Source organism: Cherax quadricarinatus, chromosome 52 (assembly GCF_038502225.1).
Source record: "Cherax quadricarinatus isolate ZL_2023a chromosome 52, ASM3850222v1, whole genome shotgun sequence".
In the NCBI taxonomy this organism is placed as follows: domain Eukaryota; kingdom Metazoa; phylum Arthropoda; class Malacostraca; order Decapoda; family Parastacidae; genus Cherax; species Cherax quadricarinatus.
In genome coordinates, this window is record NC_091343.1 from 17,866,977 (window position 1) to 17,891,867 (window position 24,891).

General features: G+C 46.5%; 1 protein-coding gene across 3 annotated transcripts in view; it reads left to right on the top strand.

Moving 5' to 3' along the window:
* Positions 1-24,891, top strand: part of LOC128696887 (sodium channel protein 60E-like) — a 538,339-nt gene that overhangs the window by 305,222 nt on the left and 208,226 nt on the right. For all 3 annotated transcript variants that reach the window (XM_070096097.1, XM_070096098.1, XM_070096099.1), the window contains exons 10-13: positions 17,498-17,612; positions 18,679-18,893; positions 19,323-19,493; positions 19,663-19,856. In XM_070096097.1, the coding sequence (XP_069952198.1) occupies positions 17,498-17,612; positions 18,679-18,893; positions 19,323-19,493; positions 19,663-19,856 (695 nt within the window). The remainder of the gene's footprint in view (positions 1-17,497; positions 17,613-18,678; positions 18,894-19,322; positions 19,494-19,662; positions 19,857-24,891) is intronic.

Below are 24,891 nucleotides of genomic sequence, written 5' to 3' on the forward strand. Positions count from 1 at the left end.
TTCCATCTTTCCTATAAAATTCTGTGTGATCTTTCTAGTATGGTATATTTTCTCCTTTTTTTGTGCTGGCAGTGGCCGGAAAAATTTAGAGGGTAGGGAGAGAGCCTTCTGCTTTTCTTTCATTTGACTCTCAAACCTAGGTAATACACGAAAATGTTTAATGTAGGTAATAGTTCTTAGTAGAGCCTGAGTCTGGACTTTTCAAAGTTCTCTGCCCTCTGACTGCTTCTTGTACACCCATGTATGCTATCCATCACCCCTCCCTCCTCCAGATTCCTCACTCCTTCCATCCTTCCTTTCTCCCACCTTCCTTCCTTTCTCCCACCTTCCTTCCTTTCTCCCACCTTCCTTCCTTTCTCCCACCTTCCTTCCTTTCTCCCACCTTCCTTTCTTTCTCCCACCTTCCTTTCTTTCTCCCACCTTCCTTTCTTTCTCCCACCTTCCTTTCTTTCTCCCACCTTCCTTTCTTTCTCCCACCTTCCTTTCTTTCTCCCACCTTCCTTTCTTTCTCCCACCTTCCTTTCTTTCTCCCACCTTCCTTTCTTTCTCCCACCTTCCTTTCTTCCACCTTCCTTATTTTCACCCCCTCTTTCCTTGCCTCCTCCATTTCTCCCTCTCCTTTCTCCCGTCCTTCCCATCCTTCCTCCCCATCCGTCCTTCCTCCCCGTCCTTTGTTCCTCTCCGTCCTTCCTCCCCGTCCTTTGTTCCTCCCCGTCCTTCCTTCCTCCCCGTCCTTCCTTCCTCCCCGTCCTTCCTTCCTCCCCGTCCTTCCTTCCTCCCCATCCTCCCTCCCCATCCTTCCTCCCCATCCTTTCTTCCTCCCCGTCATTCCTTCCTCCCCGTCCTTCCTTCCTCCCCGTCCTTCCTCCCCGTCCGTCCTTCCTCCCCGTCCGTCCTTCCTCCCCGTCCGTCCTTCCTCCCCATCCGTCCTTCCTCCCCGTCCTTCCTCCCCATCCTTCCTTCCTCCCCGTCCGTCCTTCCTCCCCATCCTTCCTCCCCATCCGTCCTTCCTCCCCATCCGTCCTTCCTCCCCGTCCTTCCTTCCTCCCCGTCCTTCCATCCTTCCTCCCCATCCTTCCTTCCTCCCCGTCCTTCCTTCCTCCCCGTCCGTCCTTCCTCCCCGTCCGTCCTTCCTCCCCGTCCTTTCCCCTGGGACGCTGGTGCTGTTATGAAGATTAACATTATCTTCACCCACCTGGGTAATTCTCCTCGTCCGAGATGAAGCAAAATGGCGACTTTTTGTTTTCTTCACCAGGAAAAGAGAGTTTTTCCCGTTTCTTGCACAGCGCTCGAGGAGGGAGGAAGGGGGGGGGGGCGGAGGCTGCCTTAACAAGGTTTTGGCTGGGGCAGCGCCCCCCTTCCTCCCCGAGTGAGGGAGGGGGAAGAAGTTTGTACAGGTAAAACAGTGTTGGTTCACCCACAATACTCTCACATCTGCTGGCGGCTCTTGTTGTCTTAACCACCACCTCTCTTGCTGGCGGCTCTTGTTGTCTTAACCACCTCTCTTGCTGGCGGCTCTTGTTGTCTTAACCACCTCTCTTGCTGGCGGCTCTTGTTGTCTTAACCACCACCTCTCTTGCTGGCGGCTCTTGTTGTCTTAACCACCACCTCTCTTGCTGGCGGCTCTTGTTGTCTTAACCACCACCTCTCTTGCTGGCGGCTCTTGTTGTCTTAACCACCACCTCTCTTGCTGGCGGCTCTTGTTGTCTTAACCACCACTTCTCTTGCTGGCGGCTCTTGTTGTCTTAACCACCACCACCTGTTGTTGGCGGCTCTTGTTGTCTTCACCACCACCTCTTGTTGGCGGCTCTTGTTGTCTTCACCTCTCTTGTTGGCGGCTCTTGTTGTCTTCACCTCTCTTGTTGGCGGCTCTTGTTGTCTTCACCTCTCTTGGCGGCTCTTGTTGTCTTCACCTCTCTTGCTGGCGGCTATTGTTGTCTTCACCTCTTGTTGGCGGCTCTTGTTGTCTTAACCACCGCCTCTCTTGCTGGCGGCTCTTGTTGTCTTAACCACCACCTCTCTTGTTGGCGGCTCTTGTTGTCTTAACCACCGCCTCTCTTGCTGGCGGCTCTTGTTGTCTTAACCACCGCCTCTCTTGTTGGCGGCTCTTGTTGTCTTAACCACCACCTCTCTTGCTGGCGGCTCTTGTTGTCTTAACCACCACCTCTCTTGCTGGCGACTCTTGTTGTCTTAACCACCACCTCTCTTGCTGGCGGCTCTTGTTGTCTTAACCACCACCTCTTGCTGGCGGCTCTTGTTGTCTTCACCACCTCTCTTGTTGGCGGCTTTTGTCTTAACCACCGCATCTCTTGTTGGCGGCTCTTGTTGTCTTAACCACCGCCTCTTGCTGGCGGCTCTTGTTGTCTTCACCACCTCTCATGCTGGCGGCTCTTGTTGTCTTCACCTCTCTTGTTGGCGGCTCTTGTTGTCTTAACCACCGCCTCTGTTGTTGTCTTCACCTCTCTTGTTGGCGGCTCTTGTCTTAACCACCGCATCTCTTGTTGGCGGCTCTTGTCTTAACCACCACCTCTCTTGTTGGCGGCTCTTGTTGTCTTCACCTCTCTTGTTGGCGGCTCTTGTTGTCTTAACCACCACCTCTCTTGCTGGCGGCTCTTGTTGTCTTAACCACCGTCTCTTGCTGGCGGCTCTTATCTGAACCACCACCTCTCTTGTTGGCGGCTCTTGTTGTCTAAACCACCACCTCTCTTGCTGGCGGCTCTTGTTGTCTTAACCACCGCCTCTTGCTGGCGGCTCTTATCTGAACCACCACCTCTCTTGTTGTCGGCTCTTGTTGTCTTAACCACCACCTCTCTTGTTGACGGCTCTTGTCTTAACCACCACCTCTCTTGTTGGCGGCTCTTGTTGTCTTAACCACCACCTCTCTTGTTACCTTAACCACCGCCTCTCTTGCTGGCGGCTCTTGTTGTCTTAACCACCACCTCTCTTGCTGGCGGCTCTTGTTGTCTTAACCACCGCCTCTTGCTGGCGGCTCTTGTTGTCTTAACCACCTCTCTTGGCTCTTGTTGTCTTAACCACCACCTCTCTTGTTACCTTAACCACCGCCTCTCTTGCTGGCGGCTCTTGTTGTCTTAACCACCACCTCTCTTGCTGGCGGCTCTTGTCTTAACCACCACCTCTCTTGTTGTCTTAACCACCACCTCTTGCTGGCGGCTCTTGTTGTCTTAACCACCGCCTCTCTTGTTGTCGGCTCTTGTTGTCTTAACCACCGCCTCTCTTGTTGTCGGCTCTTGTTGTCTTAACCACCGCCTCTCTTGTCTTCACCACCTCTCTTGTTGGCGGCTCTTGTCTTAACCACCGCATCTCTTGTTGGCGGCTCTTGTCTTAACCACCGCATCTCTTGTTGTCGGCTCTTGTTGTCTTAACCACCGCCTCTTGCTGGCGGCTCTTGTTGTCTTCACCACCTCTCATGCTGGCGGCTCTTGTTGTCTTCACCACCTCTTGTTGGCGGCTCTTGTTGTCTTCACCTCTCTTGTTGTCGGCTCTTGTTGTCTTAACCACCGCCTCTCTTGTTGTCTTCACCTCTCTTGTTGTCTGCTCTTGTCTTAACCACCGCCTCTTGCTGGCGGCTCTTGTTGACTTCACCACCTCTCATGCTGGCGGCTCTTGTTGTCTTCACCACCTCTTGTTGGCGGCTCTTGTCTTCACCTCTCTTGTTGTCGGCTCTTGTTGTCTTAACCACCGCCTCTCTTGTTGTCTTCACCTCTCTTGTTGGCGGCTCTTGTTGTCTTCACCTCTCTTGTTGGCGGCTCTTGTTGTCTTAACCACCACCTCTCTTGTTGGAGGCTCTTATCTGAACCACCACCTCTCTTGTTGGCGGCTCTTGTTGTCTTAACCACCACCTCTCTTGTTGACGGCTCTTGTTGTCTTAACCACCACCTCTCTTGTTGGCGGCTCTTGTTGTCTTAACCACCACCTCTCTTGTTACCTTAACCACCGCCTCTCTTGCTGGCGGCTCTTGTTGTCTTAACCACCGCCTCTTGCTGGCGGCTCTTGTTGTCTTAACCACCACCTCTCATGTTGGCGGCTCTTGTTGTCTTCACCACCTCTCTTGTTGGCGGCTCTTGTTGTCTTAACCACCACCTCTCTTGTTACCTTAACCACCGCCTCTCTTGCTGGCGGCTCTTGTTGTCTTAACCACCACCTCTCTTGCTGGCGGCTCTTGTTGTCTTAACCACCACCTCTCTTGCTGGCGGCTCTTGTTGTCTTAACCACCACCTCTTGTTGGCGGCTCTTGTTGTCTTAACCACCACCCTCTCTTGTTGGCGGCTCTTGTCTTAACCACCACCTCTCTTGTTGGCGGCTCTTGTTGTCTTAACCACCACCTCTCTTGTTGGCGGCTCTTGTTGTCTTAACCACCACCCTCTCTTGTTGGCGGCTCTTGTTGTCTTAACCACCACCTCTCTTGTTGGCGGCTCTTGTTGTCTTAACCACCACCTCTCTTGTTGTCTTAACCACCACCTCTCTTGTTGGCGGCTCTTGTTGTCTTAACCACCACCTCTCTTGTTGTCTTAACCACCACCTCTCTTGTTGTCTTAACCACCACCTCTCTTGTTGTCTTAACCACCACCTCTCTTGTTGTCTTAACCACCACCTCTCTTGTTGACGGCTCTTGTTGTCTTAACCACCACCTCTCTTGTTGGCGGCTCTTGTTGTCTTAACCACCACCTCTCTTGTTACCTTAACCACCGCCTCTCTTGCTGGCGGCTCTTGTTGTCTTAACCACCGCCTCTTGCTGGCGGCTCTTGTTGTCTTAACCACCACCTCTTTTGTTGGCGGCTCTTGTTGTCTTCACCACCTCTCTTGTTGGCGGCTCTTGTTGTCTTAACCACCACCTCTCTTGTTACCTTAACCACCGCCTCTCTTGCTGGCGGCTCTTGTTGTCTTAACCACCACCTCTCTTGCTGGCGGCTCTTGTTGTCTTAACCACCACCTCTCTTGTTGGCGGCTCTTGTTGTCTTCACCACCCTCTCTTGTTGGCGGCTCTTGTCTTAACCACCACCTCTCTTGTTGGCGGCTCTTGTTGTCTTAACCACCACCTCTCTTGTTGGCGGCTCTTGTTGTCTTAACCACCACCCTCTCTTGTTGGCGGCTCTTGTTGTCTTAACCACCACCTCTCTTGTCTTAACCACCACCTCTCTTGTTGGCGGCTCTTGTTGTCTTAACCACCACCTCTCTTGTTGTCTTAACCACCACCTCTCTTGTTGGCGGCTCTTGTTCTCTTAACCACCACCTCTCTTGTTGTCTTAACCACCACCTCTCTTGTTGTCTTAACCACCACCTCTCTTGTTGGCGGCTCTTGTTGTCTTAACCACCACCTCTCTTGTTGGCGGCTCTTGTTGTCTTAACCACCACCTCTCTTGTTGTCTTAACCACCACCTCTCTTGTTGTCTTAACCACCACCTCTCTTGTTGTCTTAACCACCACCTCTCTTGTTGTCTTAACCACCACCTCTCTTGTTGTCTTAACCACCACCTCTCTTGTTGTCTTAACCACCACCTCTCTTGTTGTCTTAACCACCACCTCTCTTGTTGTCTTCACCTCTCTTGTTGTCTTAACCACCACCTCTCTTGTTGGCGGCTCTTGTTGTCTTAACCACCACCTCTCTTGTTGGCGGCTCTTGTTGTCTTAACCACCACCTCTCTTGTTGGCGGCTCTTGTTGTCTTAACCACCACCTCTTGTTGGCGGCTCTTGTTGTCTTAACCACCACCTCTCTTGTTGTCTTAACCACCACCTCTCTTGTTGGCGGCTCTTGTTGTCTTAACCACCACCTCTCTTGTTGGCGGCTCTTGTTGTCTTCACCACCTCTCTTGTTGGCGGCTCTTGTTGTCTTAACCACCACCCTCTCTTGTTGGCGGCTCTTGTTGTCTTCACCACCCTCTCTTGTTGGCGGCTCTTGTTGTCTTAACCACCACGTCTCTTGTTGGCAGCTCTTGTTGTCTTCACCACCCTCTCTTGTTGGCGGCTCTTGTTGTCTTAACCACCTCTCTTGTTGGCGGCTCTTGTTGTCTTAACCACCACCTCTCTTGTTGGCGGCTCTTGTTGTCTTAACCACCACCCTCTCTTGTTGGCGGCTCTTGTTGTCTTAACCACCACCTCTCTTGTTGGCGGCTCTTGTTGTCTTAACCACCACCTCTCTTGTTGGCGGCTCTTGTTGTCTTAACCACCACCTCTCTTGTTGACGGCTCTTGTTGTCTTAACCACCACCTCTCTTGTTGGCGGCTCTTGTTGTCTTAACCACCACCTCTCTTGTTACCTTAACCACCGCCTCTCTTGCTGGCGGCTCTTGTTGTCTTAACCACCGCCTCTTGCTGGCGGCTCTTGTTGTCTTAACCACCACCTCTCATGTTGGCGGCTCTTGTTGTCTTCACCACCTCTCTTGTTGGCGGCTCTTGTTGTCTTAACCACCACCTCTCTTGTTACCTTAACCACCGCCTCTCTTGCTGGCGGCTCTTGTTGTCTTAACCACCACCTCTCTTGCTGGCGGCTCTTGTTGTCTTAACCACCACCTCTCTTGCTGGCGGCTCTTGTTGTCTTAACCACCACCTCTCTTGTTGGCGGCTCTTGTTGTCTTAACCACCACCCTCTCTTGTTGGCGGCTCTTGTCTTAACCACCACCTCTCTTGTTGGCGGCTCTTGTTGTCTTAACCACCACCTCTCTTGTTGGCGGCTCTTGTTGTCTTAACCACCACCCTCTCTTGTTGGCGGCTCTTGTTGTCTTAACCACCACCTCTCTTGTTGGCGGCTCTTGTTGTCCTAACCACCACCTCTCTTGTTGTCTTAACCACCACCTCTCTTGTTGGCGGCTCTTGTTGTCTTAACCACCACCTCTCTTGTTGTCTTAACCACCACCTCTCTTGTCTTAACCACCACCTCTCTTGTTGTCTTAACCACCACCTCTCTTGTTGGCGGCTCTTGTTGTCTTAACCACCACCTCTCTTGTTGTCTTAACCACCACCTCTCTTGTTGTCTTAACCACCACCTCTCTTGTTGTCTTAACCACCACCTCTCTTGTTGTCTTAACCACCACCTCTCTTGTTGTCTTAACCACCACCTCTCTTGTTGTCTTAACCACCACCTCTCTTGTTGGCGGCTCTTGTTGTCTTAACCACCACCTCTCTTGTTGACGGCTCTTGTTGTCTTAACCACCACCTCTCTTGTTGGCGGCTCTTGTTGTCTTAACCACCACCTCTCTTGTTACCTTAACCACCGCCTCTCTTGCTGGCGGCTCTTGTTGTCTTAACCACCGCCTCTTGCTGGCGGCTCTTGTTGTCTTAACCACCACCTCTTTTGTTGGCGGCTCTTGTTGTCTTCACCACCTCTCTTGTTGGCGGCTCTTGTTGTCTTAACCACCACCTCTCTTGTTACCTTAACCACCGCCTCTCTTGCTGGCGGCTCTTGTTGTCTTAACCACCACCTCTCTTGCTGGCGGCTCTTGTTGTCTTAACCACCACCTCTCTTGTTGGCGGCTCTTGTTGTCTTAACCACCACCTCTCTTGTTGGCGGCTCTTGTTGTCTTAACCACCACCCTCTCTTGTTGGCGGCTCTTGTCTTAACCACCTCTCTTGTTGTCTTAACCACCACCTCTCTTGTTGTCTTAACCACCACCTCTCTTGTTGGCGGCTCTTGTTCTCTTAACCACCACCTCTCTTGTTGTCTTAACCACCACCTCTCTTGTTGGCGGCTCTTGTTCTCTTAACCACCACCTCTCTTGTTGTCTTAACCACCACCTCTCTTGTTGTCTTAACCACCACCTCTCTTGTTGTCTTAACCACCACCTCTCTTGTTGGCGGCTCTTGTTGTCTTAACCACCACCTCTCTTGTTGGCGGCTCTTGTTGTCTTAACCACCACCTCTCTTGTTGTCTTAACCACCACCTCTCTTGTTGTCTTAACCACCACCTCTCTTGTTGTCTTCACCACCTCTCTTGTTGTCTTCACCACCTCTCTTGTTGGCGGCTCTTGTTGTCTTAACCACCACCTCTCTTGTTGGCGGCTCTTGTTGTCTTAACCACCACCTCTCTTGCTGGCGGCTCTTGTTGTCTTAACCACCACCTCTCTTGTTGTCTTAACCACCACCTCTCTTGTTGGCGGCTCTTGTTGTCTTAACCACCACCTCTCTTGTTGGCGGCTCTTGTTGTCTTAACCACCACCTCTTGTTGGCGGCTCTTGTTGTCTTAACCACCACCTCTCTTGTTGGCGGCTCTTGTTGTCTTCACCACCTCTCTTGTTGTCTTAACCACCACCTCTCTTGTTGGCGGCTCTTGTTGTCTTAACCACCACCTCTCTTGTTGGCGGCTCTTGTTGTCTTCACCACCTCTCTTGTTGGCGGCTCTTGTTGTCTTAACCACCACCCTCTCTTGTTGGCGGCTCTTGGTGTCTTCACCACCCTCTCTTGTTGGCGGCTCTTGTTGTCTTAACCACCACCTCTCTTGTTGGCGGCTCTTGTTGTCTTCACCACCCTCTCTTGTTGGCGGCTCTTGTTGTCTTAACCACCACCTCTCTTGTTGGCGGCTCTTGTTGTCTTAACCACCACCTCTCTTGTTGGCGGCTCTTGTTGTCTTAACCACCACCCTCTCTTGTTGGCGGCTCTTGTTGTCTTAACCACCACCTCTCTTGTTGGCGGCTCTTGTTGTCTTAACCACCACCTCTCTTGTTGGCGGCTCTTGTTGTCTTAACCACCACCTCTCTTGTTGGCGGCTCTTGTTGTCTTAACCACCACCTCTCTTGTTGGCGGCTCTTGTTGTCTTAACCACCACCTCTCTTGTTGGCGGCTCTTGTTGTCTTCACCACCTCTCTTGTTGGCGGCTCTTGTTGTCTTAACCACCACCTCTCTTGTTGGCGGCTCTTGTTGTCTTAACCACCGCCTCTTGCTGGCGGCTCTTGTTGTCTTAACCACCACCTCTCTTGTTGGCGGCTCTTGTTGTCTTAACCACCGCCTCTCTTGCTGGCGGCTCTTGTTGTCTTAACCACCACCCTCTCTTGTTGGCGGCTCTTGTTGTCTTAACCACCACCCTCTCTTGTTGGCGGCTCTTGTTGTCTTAACCACCACCTCTCTTGTTGGCGGCTCTTGTTGTCTTAACCACCACCCTCTCTTGTTGGCGGCTCTTGTTGTCTTAACCACCACCTCTCTTGTTGGCGGCTCTTGTTGTCTTAACCACCACCCTCTCTTTTTGGCGGCTCTTGTTGTCTTCACCACCTCTCTTGCTGGCGGCTCTTGTTGTCTTAACCACCACCTCTCTTGTTGGCGGCTCTTGTTGTCTTAACCACCACCCTCTCTTGTTGGCGGCTCTTGTTGTCTTAACCACCACCTCTTGCTGGCTGCTCTTGTTGTCTTAACCACCACCTCTCTTGTTGTCTTAACCACCACCTCTCTTGTTGTCTTAACCACCACCTCTCTTGTTGTCTTAACCACCACCTCTCTTGTTGTCTTAACCACCACCTCTCTTGTTGTCTTAACCACCACCTCTCTTGTTGGCGGCTCTTGTTGTCTTAACCACCACCTCTCTTGTTGTCTTAACCACCACCTCTCTTGTTGTCTTAACCACCACCTCTCTTGTTGTCTTAACCACCACCTCTCTTGTTGTCTTAACCACCACCTCTCTTGTTGTCTTAACCACCACCTCTCTTGTTGGCGGCTCTTGTTGTCTTAACCACCACCTCTCTTGTTGACGGCTCTTGTTGTCTTAACCACCACCTCTCTTGTTGGCGGCTCTTGTTGTCTTAACCACCACCTCTCTTGTTACCTTAACCACCGCCTCTCTTGCTGGCGGCTCTTGTTGTCTTAACCACCGCCTCTTGCTGGCGGCTCTTGTTGTCTTAACCACCACCTCTTTTGTTGGCGGCTCTTGTTGTCTTCACCACCTCTCTTGTTGGCGGCTCTTGTTGTCTTAACCACCACCTCTCTTGTTACCTTAACCACCGCCTCTCTTGCTGGCGGCTCTTGTTGTCTTAACCACCACCTCTCTTGCTGGCGGCTCTTGTTGTCTTAACCACCACCTCTCTTGTTGGCGGCTCTTGTTGTCTTAACCACCACCTCTCTTGCTGGCGGCTCTTGTTGTCTTAACCACCACCTCTCTTGTTGTCTTAACCACCACCTCTCTTGTTGTCTTAACCACCACCTCTCTTGCTGGCGGCTCTTGTTGTCTTAACCACCACCTCTCTTGCTGGCGGCTCTTGTTGTCTTAACCACCACCTCTCTTGTTGTCTTAACCACCACCTCTCTTGTTGTCTTAACCACCACCTCTCTTGTTGGCGGCTCTTGTTCTCTTAACCACCACCTCTCTTGTTGTCTTAACCACCACCTCTCTTGTTGTCTTAACCACCACCTCTCTTGTTGTCTTAACCACCACCTCTCTTGTTGGCGGCTCTTGTTGTCTTAACCACCACCTCTCTTGTTGGCGGCTCTTGTTGTCTTAACCACCACCTCTCTTGTTGTCTTAACCACCACCTCTCTTGTTGTCTTCACCACCTCTCTTGTTGTCTTCACCACCTCTCTTGTTGTCTTAACCACCACCTCTCTTGTTGGCGGCTCTTGTTGTCTTAACCACCACCTCTCTTGTTGGCGGCTCTTGTTGTCTTAACCACCACCTCTCTTGTTGGCGGCTCTTGTTGTCTTAACCACCACCTCTCTTGTTGTCTTAACCACCACCACTCTTGTTGGCGGCTCTTGTTGTCTTAACCACCACCTCTCTTGTTGGCGGCTCTTGTTGTCTTAACCACCACCTCTTGTTGGCGGCTCTTGTTGTCTTAACCACCACCTCTCTTGTTGGCGGCTCTTGTTGTCTTAACCACCACCTCTCTTGTTGTCTTAACCACCACCTCTCTTGTTGGCGGCTCTTGTTGTCTTAACCACCACCTCTCTTGTTGGCGGCTCTTGTTGTCTTCACCACCTCTCTTGTTGGCGGCTCTTGTTGTCTTAACCACCACCCTCTCTTGTTGGCGGCTCTTGTTGTCTTCACCACCCTCTCTTGTTGGCGGCTCTTGTTGTCTTAACCACCATCTCTCTTGTTGGCGGCTCTTGTTGTCTTCACCACCCTCTCTTGTTGGCGGCTCTTGTTGTCTTAACCACCACCTCTCTTGTTGGCGGCTCTTGTTGTCTTAACCACCACCTCTCTTGTTGGCGGCTCTTGTTGTCTTAACCACCACCCTCTCTTGTTGGCGGCTCTTGTTGTCTTAACCACCACCTCTCTTGTTGGCGGCTCTTGTTGTCTTAACCACCACCTCTCTTGTTGGCGGCTCTTGTTGTCTTAACCACCACCTCTCTTGTTGGCGGCTCTTGTTGTCTTAACCACCACCTCTCTTGTTGGCGGCTCTTGTTGTCTTAACCACCACCTCTCTTGTTGGCGGCTCTTGTTGTCTTAACCACCACCTCTCTTGTTGGCGGCTCTTGTTGTCTTAACCACCACCTCTCTTGTTGGCGGCTCTTGTCTTAACCACCGCCTCTTGCTGGCGGCTCTTGTTGTCTTAACCACCACCCTCTCTTGTTGGCGGCTCTTGTTGTCTTAACCACCACCTCTCTTGTTGGCGGCTCTTGTTGTCTTAACCACCACCCTCTCTTGTTGGCGGCTCTTGTTGTCTTAACCACCACCCTCTCTTGTTGGCGGCTCTTGTTGTCTTAACCACCACCTCTCTTGTTGGCGGCTCTTGTTGTCTTAACCACCACCCTCTCTTGTTGGCGGCTCTTGTTGTCTTAACCACCACCTCTCTTGTTGGCGGCTCTTGTTGTCTTAACCACCACCCTCTCTTGTTGGCGGCTCTTGTTGTCTTCACCACCTCTCTTGCTGGCGGCTCTTGTTGTCTTAACCACCACCTCTCTTGTTGGCGGCTCTTGTTGTCTTAACCACCACCTCTCTTGTTGGCGGCTCTTGTTGTCTTAACCACCACCTCTTGCTGGCTGCTCTTGTTGTCTTAACCACCACCTCTCTTGTTGTCTTAACCACCACCTCTCTTGTTGTCTTAACCACCACCTCTCTTGTTGTCTTAACCACCACCTCTCTTGTTGTCTTAACCACCACCTCTCTTGTTGTCTTAACCACCACCTCTCTTGTTGGCGGCTCTTGTTGTCTTAACCACCACCTCTCTTGTTGACGGCTCTTGTTGTCTTAACCACCACCTCTCTTGTTGGCGGCTCTTGTTGTCTTAACCACCACCTCTCTTGTTGGCGGCTCTTGTTGTCTTAACCACCACCTCTCTTGTTGGCGGCTCTTGTTGTCTTAACCACCACCTCTCTTGTTGACGGCTCTTGTTGTCTTAACCACCACCTCTCTTGTTGACGGCTCTTGTTGTCTTAACCACCACCTCTCTTGTTGACGGCTCTTGTTGTCTTAACCACCACCTCTCTTGTTGGCGGCTCTTGTTGTCTTAACCACCACCTCTCTTGTTGGCGGCTCTTGTTGTCTTAACCACCACCTCTCTTGTTGGCGGCTCTTGTTGTCTTAACCACCACCTCTTGTTGGCGGCTCTTGTTGTCTTAACCACCACCTCTCTTGCTGGCGGCTCTTGTTGTCTTAACCACCACCTCTCTTGTTGGCGGCTCTTGTTGTCTTAACCACCACCTCTCTTGTTGGCGGCTCTTGTTGTCTTAACCACCACCTCTCTTGTTGGCGGCTCTTGTTGTCTTAACCACCACCTCTCTTATTGGCGGCTCTTGTTGTCTTAACCACCACTTCTTGTTGGCGGCTCTTGTTGTCTTAACCACCACCTCTCTTGCTGGCGGCTCTTGTCTTCACCTCTCATGCTGGCGGCTCTTGTTGTCTTCACCACTTCTTGTTGGCGGCTCTTGTTGTCTTAACCACCACCTCTCTTGTTGGCGGCTCTTGTTGTCTTAACCACCACCTCTCTTGTTGGCGGCTCTTGTTGTCTTAACCACCACCTCTCTTGTTGGCGGCTCTTGTTGTCTTAACCACCACCTCTCTTGTTGGCTGCTCTTGTTGTCTTAACCACCTCTCTTGTTGGCTGCTCTTGTTGTCTTAACCACCACCTCTCTTGCTGGCGGCTCTTGTTGTCTTAACCACCACCTCTCTTGTTGGCTGCTCTTGTTGTCTTAACCACCACCTCTCTTGCTGGCGGCTCTTGTTGTCTTAACCACCACCTCTCTTGTTGGCGGCTCTTGTTGTCTTAACCACCACCTCTTGTTGGCGGCTCTTGTTGTCTTAACCACCACCTCTCTTCCTCTTCTATTCTATACTTTCTTTTGTGTCGTGCTTGTAAGCCTAACATATCCTCGTCTGTTTTATCTCGCTATTTTGTGCCATCATCCTTTTCATAAATATTTTCTGGAAGACCGTGACCGTCCCGCGCCCAGTTTGTAGTAAGGGACCGAACTAGGACTCGTACAGCCTTCAACAACAGCCTCCTTGCTCAGAAACCCAGTGATCTCAGTATTTGGTAACTACATTTATGTAATGTCTTCGTCGTCGTGTCTCTCTGAATTTATCTATATGCGTAAATTCAGGAATTATTCAACAAGAATTTCCGAATATACATATCTTAAACTTTCAGCTGAGGTGTCCAGCGTAGCAATTGATGACGGAGTGAACAAGATTATTATTGCTATTGTAGTATGTGAGGCCCTTAACCCGTGTGGGTCATTCAACGCAGGTTAGCAAAAGAGCTAGAGAATGAGAAGTCACCAGAGAGAGAGAGAGAGAGAGAGACGGACAGACAGAGACAGAGCCAGCCAGTCAGTCAGAGCCTTCAACATAGGGATGTGGGTGGCCTTACTGTTATGTACAAGGCCAATATTGTCAAAGTACCACACTTGGATCCACTTCGAGGACAGCGTGAAACAAGCTTTTATGCCACAAGACGGGCAGAAAGCAGCAACTTCACTCTGGCTGTACCCTTCTCCAGAACATCACTCCATCTGAGATCATATATACCCAGGATGACTCGAGTATGGAACACATTCGTACAGCATAATGTCAACGAGATAGTCAGTTGATCAAATGAAAATGCTGGCCCACAGATGGCTCCAACTTCATCCTGTTCCCTACTTGTATGTCTCATAACAATAAAAATGCTTTCAATGAGCTGATGTAGGTAACAGCTCTTAGCTTGTCAATAAAGCTAGGGATCCTTAACCTTGTCAAACCCTACGTAAAAAAAAAAAAAAAAAAAAAGCGAACGAGGTAGTGTTGGGTGACTGGTAAACTTGCTAGACAATCTATTTAATATTGGTAAAAAAAATTTCAGTTAATTTATTTTTACGAAGTTACTATAAAATATAAGCCAAATGAATAATTAGAGAAAATAGGAAAGAAACAGGTGGGACACTGGAAGGAAAGAAATAGATGAAACACTGGACTGGAACAAGAAACAACTAGTGGAAGACAGAACAGGTGGAAGCATACGTTGAGGGTCATGGTAACGGAATACACGACTGGAACAAGGAGCAGGCAGTGGAACAAGACAGTGTATAAACAATTATGTGCCTTGTATAACCTTAACATGTTGACCTTGCCTCTCAAGAACATGACCTTAAGATATATACAAAGTTTTCCAGTGGCCCGCCGAAAACAATATTATGTTTATTGACGACAAATATCAGTTACTCCGTTATTGAAAACATAAGGAAATTCATTATTTCAGTAAGTTTGTTGTGTACACCGTTCTAGCTATTATAATAGCTAGAACGGTGCACACAACAAATTCTAACCTCACAATAGAACGGAAAACTAATGTGAAGGACTTGGGAGTGATAATGTGAGATCACAACATTCTCATTATCACATCTGCGAGGAAAATTGATAGAATGTATAATGATAATTTTCAAAACAGTGGATGCCATTCCAGTGATGATGATCTTTAAATCACTTGTTCTCTCTAAGCTGGAATACTTCTGTACACTAACAACACCACTGAAGGCAGGCGAAATTGCAGATTTGGAGATTGTACAAAAAGCCTTCACTGCACGTATTCTCAGTCACTTTAATTACTGGGAACGGTTGAAGTCCCTTGACCTGCACTCCCTGGAACGCAAGCGAGAAGAATTTATATTCTTACCTGGAAAATCCTGAAGGGATTGGTCGTAAATCTCCACACACAAATCACTCCCGACAGACGGTGCAACACAGCCAAAGTGAAAAACAAGGCCGCCATGAGTACACTAAGAGAAAGCACAGTAAGTGTCCGGGGCCCAACACTGTTCAGCAGCCTCCCAACATACGTAAGGGGGGATTACCAGTAGACCCCTGTCTTCAAGAAGAAGTTGGACAGAACTAAAATCAGTGCCCGATAAGCCTGGTTGTGATTCATACGTTGGATACGGCCAGCTGTAACAGCCTAGTTGAACAGGCCCTGATCAATATATCAAAATATTGTATATAGGTTAAATTAGACTAAATCTCTAGAATTTTATTGTAAGGTTCACTTAGTCACTGATGTGTGTTTGGGAATTTATTCTAAAAGAGTAATTTGAGACATGAATGATAATTGATGAAGTAGTTGCTGGTGGTGCTGGTGGTGGTGGTGCTGCTGCTGCTGCTGGTGGTTGATGGTGCTGCTGCTGCTGGTGGTGGTGGTGGTGCTGCTGCTGCTGGTGGTGGTGGTGGTGCTGCTGCTGGTGGTGGTGGTGCTGCTGGTGGTGGTGGTGGTGGTGCTGCTGCTGGTGGTGCTGCTGCTGCTGGTGGTGCTGCTGCTGGTGGTGCTGCTGGTGGTGGTGGTGCTGCTGCTGGTGGTGCTGCTGCTGCTGCTGGTGGTGCTGGTGGTGCTGCTGCTGGTGGTGCTGCTGCTGGTGGTGCTGGTGGTGGTGGTGGTGGTGGTGGTGCTGCTGCTGCTGCTGGTCACAAAGTTAGGTCAGGTGACAGGCCTCCAGGCCTGTAATCACCGCCGCAACTCTTCCCTATTGACTCATCTGAAATGCAAGACTAGAGCCAGGATGAATAGAAACTACATTGTGTGGGTTGCTCTCTCTCTCTCTCTCTCTCTCTCTCTCTCTCTCTCTCTCTCTCTCTCTCAGATCTCTCTCTCTCAGATCTCTCTCTCTCTCTCTCTCTCTCAGATCTCTCTCTCAGATCTCTCTCAAACTTTTAGTTAAGTTAAACACCCTTACTACTCGTACATTACATGTTTAATACAAAGTCTGTCAGTAACAAATGTCTGGTGGTCCCGGCTCCTCCTCCTCCTCCACTTTTAATTGTTTTCATTTCATTTGTAAATTTACATTTTGTTAGAACTCGTGAAATGTTTCTGACGGCTATTTTTTTTTCTCGTTTTATTCGCTATGTCAAGTTCCCAGAGTTAATTTTTAGGTTTTTCTTTCTCCTTTCCGTTGTACAAGAATTGTTTGTATTGTGTATATACATGTATATATGTCGTGCCGAATAGGCAGAACTTGCGATCTTGGCTTAAATAGCAACGCTCATCTTGCCATATAGGACAAGTGAAAATTTGTGTATGCAATAATTTCGCCAAAATCATTCTGAACCTAACGAAAAAAAATACTATTTCACTTTTTGTTTAGTATTAAATTATTGTAAACAAATCTAAAATATATTTAGTTGGGTTAGGCTAAACTAAATTTTTCTTGTTATAATAAGGTTAGGTAAGTTTTCTAAGATTCTTTTGATGCAAAATTATAATTTTTTTACATTATTATTAATGAAAGAATATATCTTTAAACGTATAAGAGAAAATTTTAGAAAAGACTTAATTTTAAGCGAGTTCTTGCTAATTGACCAGTTTTACATATTCGGCACGACACACACATACACACACACACACACACACACACACACACACACACACACACACACACACACACACACACACACACACACACACACACACACACACACACTCACACTCTCACACACACACCGACCTCGCTATAAGTTCCGCCTCTGACGCACACTCAGATCTTTTTTAACTGAAGCTAATCTATTGTACTATGATTTCAATACATTAATAACCCGCACATAGAAAAGAGGAGCTTACGACGACGTTTCGGTCCGACTTGGACCATTTACAAACTGACTTTGTAAATGGTCCAAGTCGGACTGAAACGTCGCTGTAAGCCCCTCTCTCCTATGTGCGGGTTATTTGTGTATAGTTCCAGTCACGATTGTCTTTTTTGTTATGTATGATTTCAATTTTGTTTGCCCTAGCTCCCCCCCCCCCTCCCTCCCTCCCTCACTAACCCGTGAACTTGCCGCACTGCTGCCCCCCTTTGCTCATTCTTAGTCTCTGAACATTTCTTTCACACATCGCTCCTGGCTGTGCTGTGGCCCTTGTGGGATTAGCGCTTAATCTAATATCTAGTAGAGTATGAGAGTTCGTGTTAATACTTCCCAATATTGTATTATTTTTGAGGACGTCAAACTGAGTCATGTTTGACGGTGGACCCAATGTAAATCACATTCAGGTTCGATCTAAGTGCAGGAAGGGTAAGTCCAGTTTCCTGGATCAAGGAGCACTCGCTGGCATCGAGGGGAGGCCGTATATATATATAGTACTAATAGTGTGTGTCTTGCTCTCAGGAAGGAGCAGGCAAGGCAGAACAGACGTTACTGGCAAGAAGGAAGTGTAACGGAGTGAGTCCCTCGTCCCCAGCTGCGCTCTCAGCCTCCTCACAACATATAGTCGTCGTCCAAGGTAACTTGATGTTTGCTACGTAAAACAACACAAATACAACTTGTGCGACAAGAAGATGACCTATTAGTTGCACTTGTGTCCTTTTACCTAACATAATGTCGGTAGTTCTAGCAAAATTATTACAACTTGATCTTTAAGCCCATTATAAGAACATAACATAAGAAAGGAGGAACACTGCAGCAGGCCTGTTGGCCCATACTAGGCAGGTCCTTTACAGTTCATGCCACTAACAAGCATTTGAACATAACGAAGGAACACTGCAGAAGGCCCACTGGCCCATGTGAGGCAGGTCCAAGTCTCCTACCGGCTTAAGCCAATGCACCCAACCTAGTCAGGTCAGGTCACATTGACTTAAGGGAGGAACACGGCAACCGACCTGGTAGCACAAGCTATCAGGTCCAACTCACACCCACCCACATCCACTCGTGTATTTATCCAACCTATTTTTAAAGCTACACAACGTTCTGGCCTCTATAACTGTACTTGGGAGTTTGTTCCACTCATCCACAACTCTATTACCAAACCAGTACTTTCCTATATCCTTCCTGAATCTGAATTTTTCCAACTTAAAACCATTGCTGCGAGTCCTGTCTAGGCTAGATATTTTCAGCACACTATTTACATCCCCTTTATTTATTCCTGTCTTCCATTTATACACCTCAATCATATCCCCCCTAGGATATGATTGATATGTACACTTAAGGACATTCATTAAAGGAAGCTCTTCGCCACAAGTGTCTTCAGTCGTTTTAACATTATATCCTGAACTGTGCACAGGGGTCTTTTTTGTAATGGTCCATGCTAGGCAGGTCCCACTCGCACCCACCCTCCCCCACTCGTTTACTTGTCCAATATAGTAAGCCAATATGTGTTGCTTATTTTTATCATGGTCGTTTTAGTTCATAACAAAAGCATCATTAAAAGCGGGTGATACACAACAAGAGAGAGGAAACTTTTGTTCAACACAACCACGTGGGGGACCTGTGTAAATAGTTATTCACACGGTAACAAATAAAATTCAGTTTATTCTGTTCAAACTCATTCTCACACTTTCACTCTCGTGCAGACGAACTTGTGGATCGTAACTGCGACAAGTGCCGCGAGTGTTGCGTCAACTACCGCGTTTGGCTCAAGTTCCAGAACATGATGCATGTGGTTGTTCACGACGCGGTGTTCGACCTGTTCATCATGTTGTGCATCATCATGAACACCGTCTTCCTGGCCATTGAGCACCACGGCATGTCCTACCAACTCAACAAGGTCCTCGAAGTCGGCAATAGGGTGAGTAATCGGTCTCCGTCCATTTCGGGGATGCGATTTACTAGTCGGGACATCCCTCCTTACATTGGATGACCCACGCGGATTTAGCGCTTAGTGGAACGAAAGTTCACGTTTCACAAAGCGTGTTTCTAAGAATTTGAAAGAGCTACCGGGGTCATTGTGAGCCATTCTTAGGCGGCAGTCATAATGTTTTATGATAGTCTGAAATGTTTGTTTCATTTTCCAATTTGTAAGTTGTGAAATGTTCATCTTGGCTTCACAGGCGTTCATAATGTTCACAGCCTCCCTCACAAGTGTTCATAACGCTCAACAGGTTTACAGGTTTTCAGTAACGTTTAGCAACATTATCAACACCTGTCTTCAACACAGGTGTTGATAGTGTTTAACACACTTGAACTTGCAGGTGTTCAGTAAGGTTCTTCCACACAGGTGTTCACGGCAGTGTTCACCTTGGAGTGCATCATGAAGTTGATGGCCCTGAGCAAGGAGTTCTTCGTGAACAAGTGGAACGTGTTCGACCTGGTGATCGTACTGGCCTCTCTGCTGGACCTGGGTCTGGAGATCGGCTCTGGTCTCTCCGTGCTCAGAGGCATGAGATTGGTCAGTATTCAGAGCTTCATGGGGAAGCTCTAAACCCGTAGCGCTTATTAAGTGACTGTAACAATACTAATTGTGCTTGTAATTTACTATAACAGTGCTCATTGTCGGTGTAATTATCCGTAGTATTACTGTGTATAATTAAGATTTTTATACTGTCATGATTATGCAGCTGCGGGTGCTGAAGCTGGCACAGTCTTGGCGGACCATGCGGGTACTACTGAGTATCATCGTCTCCACGCTAGGGGCGCTGGGTAACCTCACTTTCGTCCTCATCATCATTATCTACATCTTCGCCGTCATTGGAATGCAGCTCTTTGGCAAGAACTACACAGCTGCCAACTTCTACCCTGACCCCGTTCCCAGGTGAGTGTGGCTACAAACTTAAAGTAATTAAAGGTGAATAGGTGTGCCCCTGGTGTCCTCTTCATTATTATTATTATTAATGTTTTCAAAACATTGTTATTCTCACAAATGCTACGCAAATAACCCGCACATAGAAAAGGAGCTTACGACGACGGTATTGTGCCGTTTTTTTTTTGTTACTCACAAATGCTCTCTAACCTGTGGGTCCTAGTTCAGCCATCAAAACTTTGGGGCCCGGTCCCTGGACCCATTGTGTACCTCTGTAATCTGTAAATATGTAAAGTAAAAGGACACGAGTGCAACTAATGTAACATTTATTGTGGCAACGTTTCGCTCTCCAGGAGCTTTATCAAGCCATTACAAACAATACATGGACACAGGGTATATAAAGGCTCAGAGTGAGGTGTAATACTAGTGAGGTACCATTTCGATGTTCACTAGTGGTAGTAGTAATAGTAGTAGTAGTGATGAATGGTTTGAAAAACCGACAAGTTGAAGATTGAGACACTTATGCAGCATATGAGAATCTTTATTCAGGAAACGTTTCGCCACACAGTGGCTTCATCAGTCCAATACAAAAAGGAAGGCGTAAGGAGAGGAGGAGTATGAGGTAATCAGTCCCTCAGCCTGGAGTCGATGTGTTCAGTCCATCAATCTTGTAGTAGTAGTGGTAGTGACAAAAGTAATACAATATGGTAGACCAATTAATTCGTACATGAGTAAAAGGATATAAAAGCTATTATATCCTTTTACTCATGTACGAATTAATTGCTCTACCATATTGTATTACTTTTGTCACTACCACTACTACTATTACTACTACCACTAGTGAACATCGAAATGGTACCTCACTAGTATTACACTTCACTCTGAGCCTTTATATACCCTCTGTGTCCACGTATTGTTTGTAATGGCTTGATAAAGCTCCTGGAGAGCGAAACGTTGCCACAATAAATGTCACATTAGTTGCACTTGTGTCCTTTTACTTTACCTATTGTCGGTAATTCTACCAACTTTATTACAATCTGTAAATAAGAATATAAGAACATAAGAAAGGAGGAACACTGCAGGAGGCCTGTTGGCCCATACTAGGCAGGTCCTTTACAATTCATCCCACTAACAAAACATTTGCCCAACCCAATTTTCAATGCCACCCAAGAAATAAGCTCTGATGTGAAAGTCCCACTCAAATCCAACCCCTCCCACTCATGAACTTATCCAACCTAAATTTGAAACTACCCAAAGTCCCAGCCTCAATAACCCAACTAGGTAGACTGTTCCACTCATCAACTACCCTATTTCCAAACCAATACTTTCCTATGTCCTTTCTAAATCTAAACTTATCTAATTTAAATCCATTACTGCGGGTTCTCTCTTGGAGAGACATCCTCAAGACCTTATTAATATCCCCTTTATTAATACCTATCTTCCACTTATACACTTCGATCAGGTCTCCCCTCATTCCTCGTCTAACAAGTGAATGTAACTTAAGAGTCTTCAATCTTTCTTCATAAGGAAGATTTCTAATGCTATGTATTATTTTAGTCATCCTACACTGAATGTTTTCTAACGAATTTATGTCCATTCTGTAATATGGAGACCAGAATTGAGCTGCATAATCTAGGCGAGGCCTTACTAATGATGTATAAAGCTGCAGTATGACCTCTGGACTTCTGTTGCTTACACTTCTTGATATAAATCCCAGTAATCTATTTGCCTTATTACGTACGCTTAGGCATTGCTGTCTTGGTTTAAGGTTGCTGCTCACCATAACCCCCAAGTCCTTTTCGTAATCTGTATGGCTAAGTTCTACAACATTTAACTTATAAGTACTAGGGTTATGGGCACTCCCAAGCTTCAGAACCTTGCATTTATCTACATTGAACTGCATCTGCCACTTTTCTGACCAAGAATAGAGCTTGTTTAAATCCTCCTGAAGTTCCATAACATCTACGTTTGAATCAATTATCCTACCTATCTTTGTGTCATCGACGAATTTGCTCATATCACTAGTAATTCCCTCATCAAGATCATTGATATATATTATAAACAACAACGGGCCCAAGACTGATCCCTGTGGAACGCCACTTGTTACAGATCCCCACTCGGATTTAACCCCATTTATGGACACTCTCTGCTTCCTGTCAGTGAGCCATGACTCGATCCACGAGAGCACTTTTCCCCCAATGCCATGAGCTGCCACTTTCTTTAACAGTCTATGGTGCGGAACTCTATCAAAAGCCTTACTAAAATCTAAGTAAATAATATCAAATTCTTTATCGTGGTCAACAGCCTCAAAAGCTTTACTGAAGAAAGTTAATAAATTAGTTAGACAAGACCGGCCTCTTGTGAATCCAATCTGAGTATCATTAATCAAGGTATGCTTATCGAGATGGCTTCTTATAATCTCAGCTATAATTGACTCTAGTAATTTGCCTACAATTGAGGTCAGGCTTATTGGGCGGTAATTTGACGGTAACGACTTTTCCCCTGTTTTAAAAATAGGAATTACATTAGCCATCTTCCACATATCAGACACTACACCTGTTTGAAGAGATAAATTAAAAATATTAGTTAATGGTTCAGAGTTCCATTTTGCATTCCTTAATTAAGAACCCTTGAAAAAACCTCATCAGGACCCGTCGACTTATTTTGCTTGTCTGTCTATCTGCTTCACAACCATTTTACTAGTGACTGATGTTACATAACTTATCTTCTAGCCCACTATAAAAATTAATTACTGGAATATTGTTAGTGTCTTCCTGTGTAAAAACTGAAAGAAAATAATTATTTAAAATCGAGCACATTTCATTCTCTTTGTCAGTAAGGTGCCCATAGTTATTTTTAAGGGGACCTATCTTATCTCTAACTTTTGTTCTATAGACCTGGAAAAAACTTTTTGGGTTAGTTTTAGAATCCCTAGCAACTTTAATTTCATAGTCCCTTTAGCTTTTCTTATCCCCTTTTTAATGTCCCTCTTAATGTCAATATACTGATTCATAAGATGACCCTCACCTCTTTTGATACGCCTATAAATTCCTTTCTTATGCCCTAGTAGATATGTGAGCCTATTATTCATCCATTTTGGGTCATTTTTGTGACTAGACCTACCTGGAGTTCATTACCTTTGTAAATTGTGAATTCATTACCTCTGTAACTTGCTCAGCTATCAAAACTTCGAGGCCCAGTCCCTGGACCCATTATGTACCTCTGTAATCTTCTGACTACCGCCCACAGGATGGGTATGGGGTGCATAATAAACATATTAATCTAAATATTAAACTAACCTGTGGGTCACTGAGCACAACATGGAGAGGTGCTGACGGAGAGGGTAAGGCAGTGTAAGTTAGCGTAATAAATCAGTGTTAGGTGAGAGAGCTTCTGAGATAAGTCAGTGAATGCTTTTCTTTTGTAATGGCTGTTGGTCCATTCATTATTCAGTATACAGAAAGTCAGATTTAACAGGCTTAAGAACAATTTTTTCATTAAAAAATAATGGTTAGTTATCTCATCCAACTAGATACTTCCAGTGCCTAAAGTCTTGCTGACATAATTTTTCAATTATGGAAGCCAGTTGTCACATTATGAAATTTATTTTAACTTTGGTTGAAATTTGCGGACACCATACCGTGGTTAGTTACCATTTTGTCCTAGGCACATGTCGATTAGACACTAGACCTGTTGTATAAGCGTGTGTGTGTGTGTGTGTGTGTGTGTGCCACTGGCATCATGCGGTCCTATGGATGCTTGTAAATCGCTACCAAGTCTCTCAGGAGTTAATTAGTAGTGAGATGTGAGTAGCAACGCAAGAACAGTTGATAATTATCTTGTTGCTCCCCCTCTCGCTCTGTCCCTCCCAGCCCCTCTCCACATAGCCCTTCTACACTCTTCCATTGTGATGGAATTTTACAGGACAACATAGCTAGCTTATGTTCTTAAGATGCAGTTATCATATAGAACAGGATAGCCATTACTCAAGAAATCGTAATGACACGATTGCAAACAAACCATACCCCTGGCCGGGATTGAACCCGCGGTCATAGTCTCAAAACTCCAGCTCCAGACCGCGGGTTCAATCCCGGCCGGGGGTATGGTAGGATAGCCATTCGCTGTCATGTCCCGACAATGATGTCAATAAGATAGAAAATATTACCCGTACATTGAAAATATACTCATTTTTTTTTAACCAAAAGAATATGCTGCCTATCCTTATCTTCCATTTAATGGGGCGTTGCGTCCAATAAAATGTGTGACGAGGAATAAGGCGGAGAGGCAAGAGAAAAATATTTTGTTAGGAAGTGAGGTGATAGCTTACAGAAGGTGACAGCTCAAAGTGCACTATAGGAGTCCTACTGGTTCACAGTAACAATAACATTGGAAACAGTGTTTCCAATGTAACAGGACATTGCACCTATGTTAAACCTCTAGTTAGGTTAACAGTCAGATAATGTCCAGCTCATAAGATAAAAACTAGTGCATAGGTAAGTCTATATTAAACTTCAGACTGTCAAATTAAAAAAAACGTGAAGACTGGAGGAACACTGAAGAAGGCCCACCGGCCCACTCAATAAAGGTGACTCCAACAAACGGATATTAGTCCAACTTACGTATAAAGTTAAAACAAATTGTTCATTTGACAAACAGTCTGAATTTTTGTGAAAAAAATATTTTCACCTTTTAGTGTGTGAACAATATTCTGTACTTTAAAACTGTCGAGTTTGTACATGCCAGAACTCAAATTTGAAACATGTTCTGCATCATACTTAACAATAGAAGATTCCACAATATTTCGCTGACCTATTAAATTACATGGAAATAATTCATCAGCACCAGTCCTGTATATATTCCATTTTTTTAGTAATGAATGCCAATTTTTAAGTTAATTTCAAATGGTAAGAGTTAATTTTAATTAGTATTTGTTTAATTTTTTATGTATATGCCTAATGTAATATTTTTATAAAATTGCCTATAATGTATTAAAATGCAAATTAAACCATGATGAAAATTTGAAGTAAAAATAAAGAATAACTAAGGT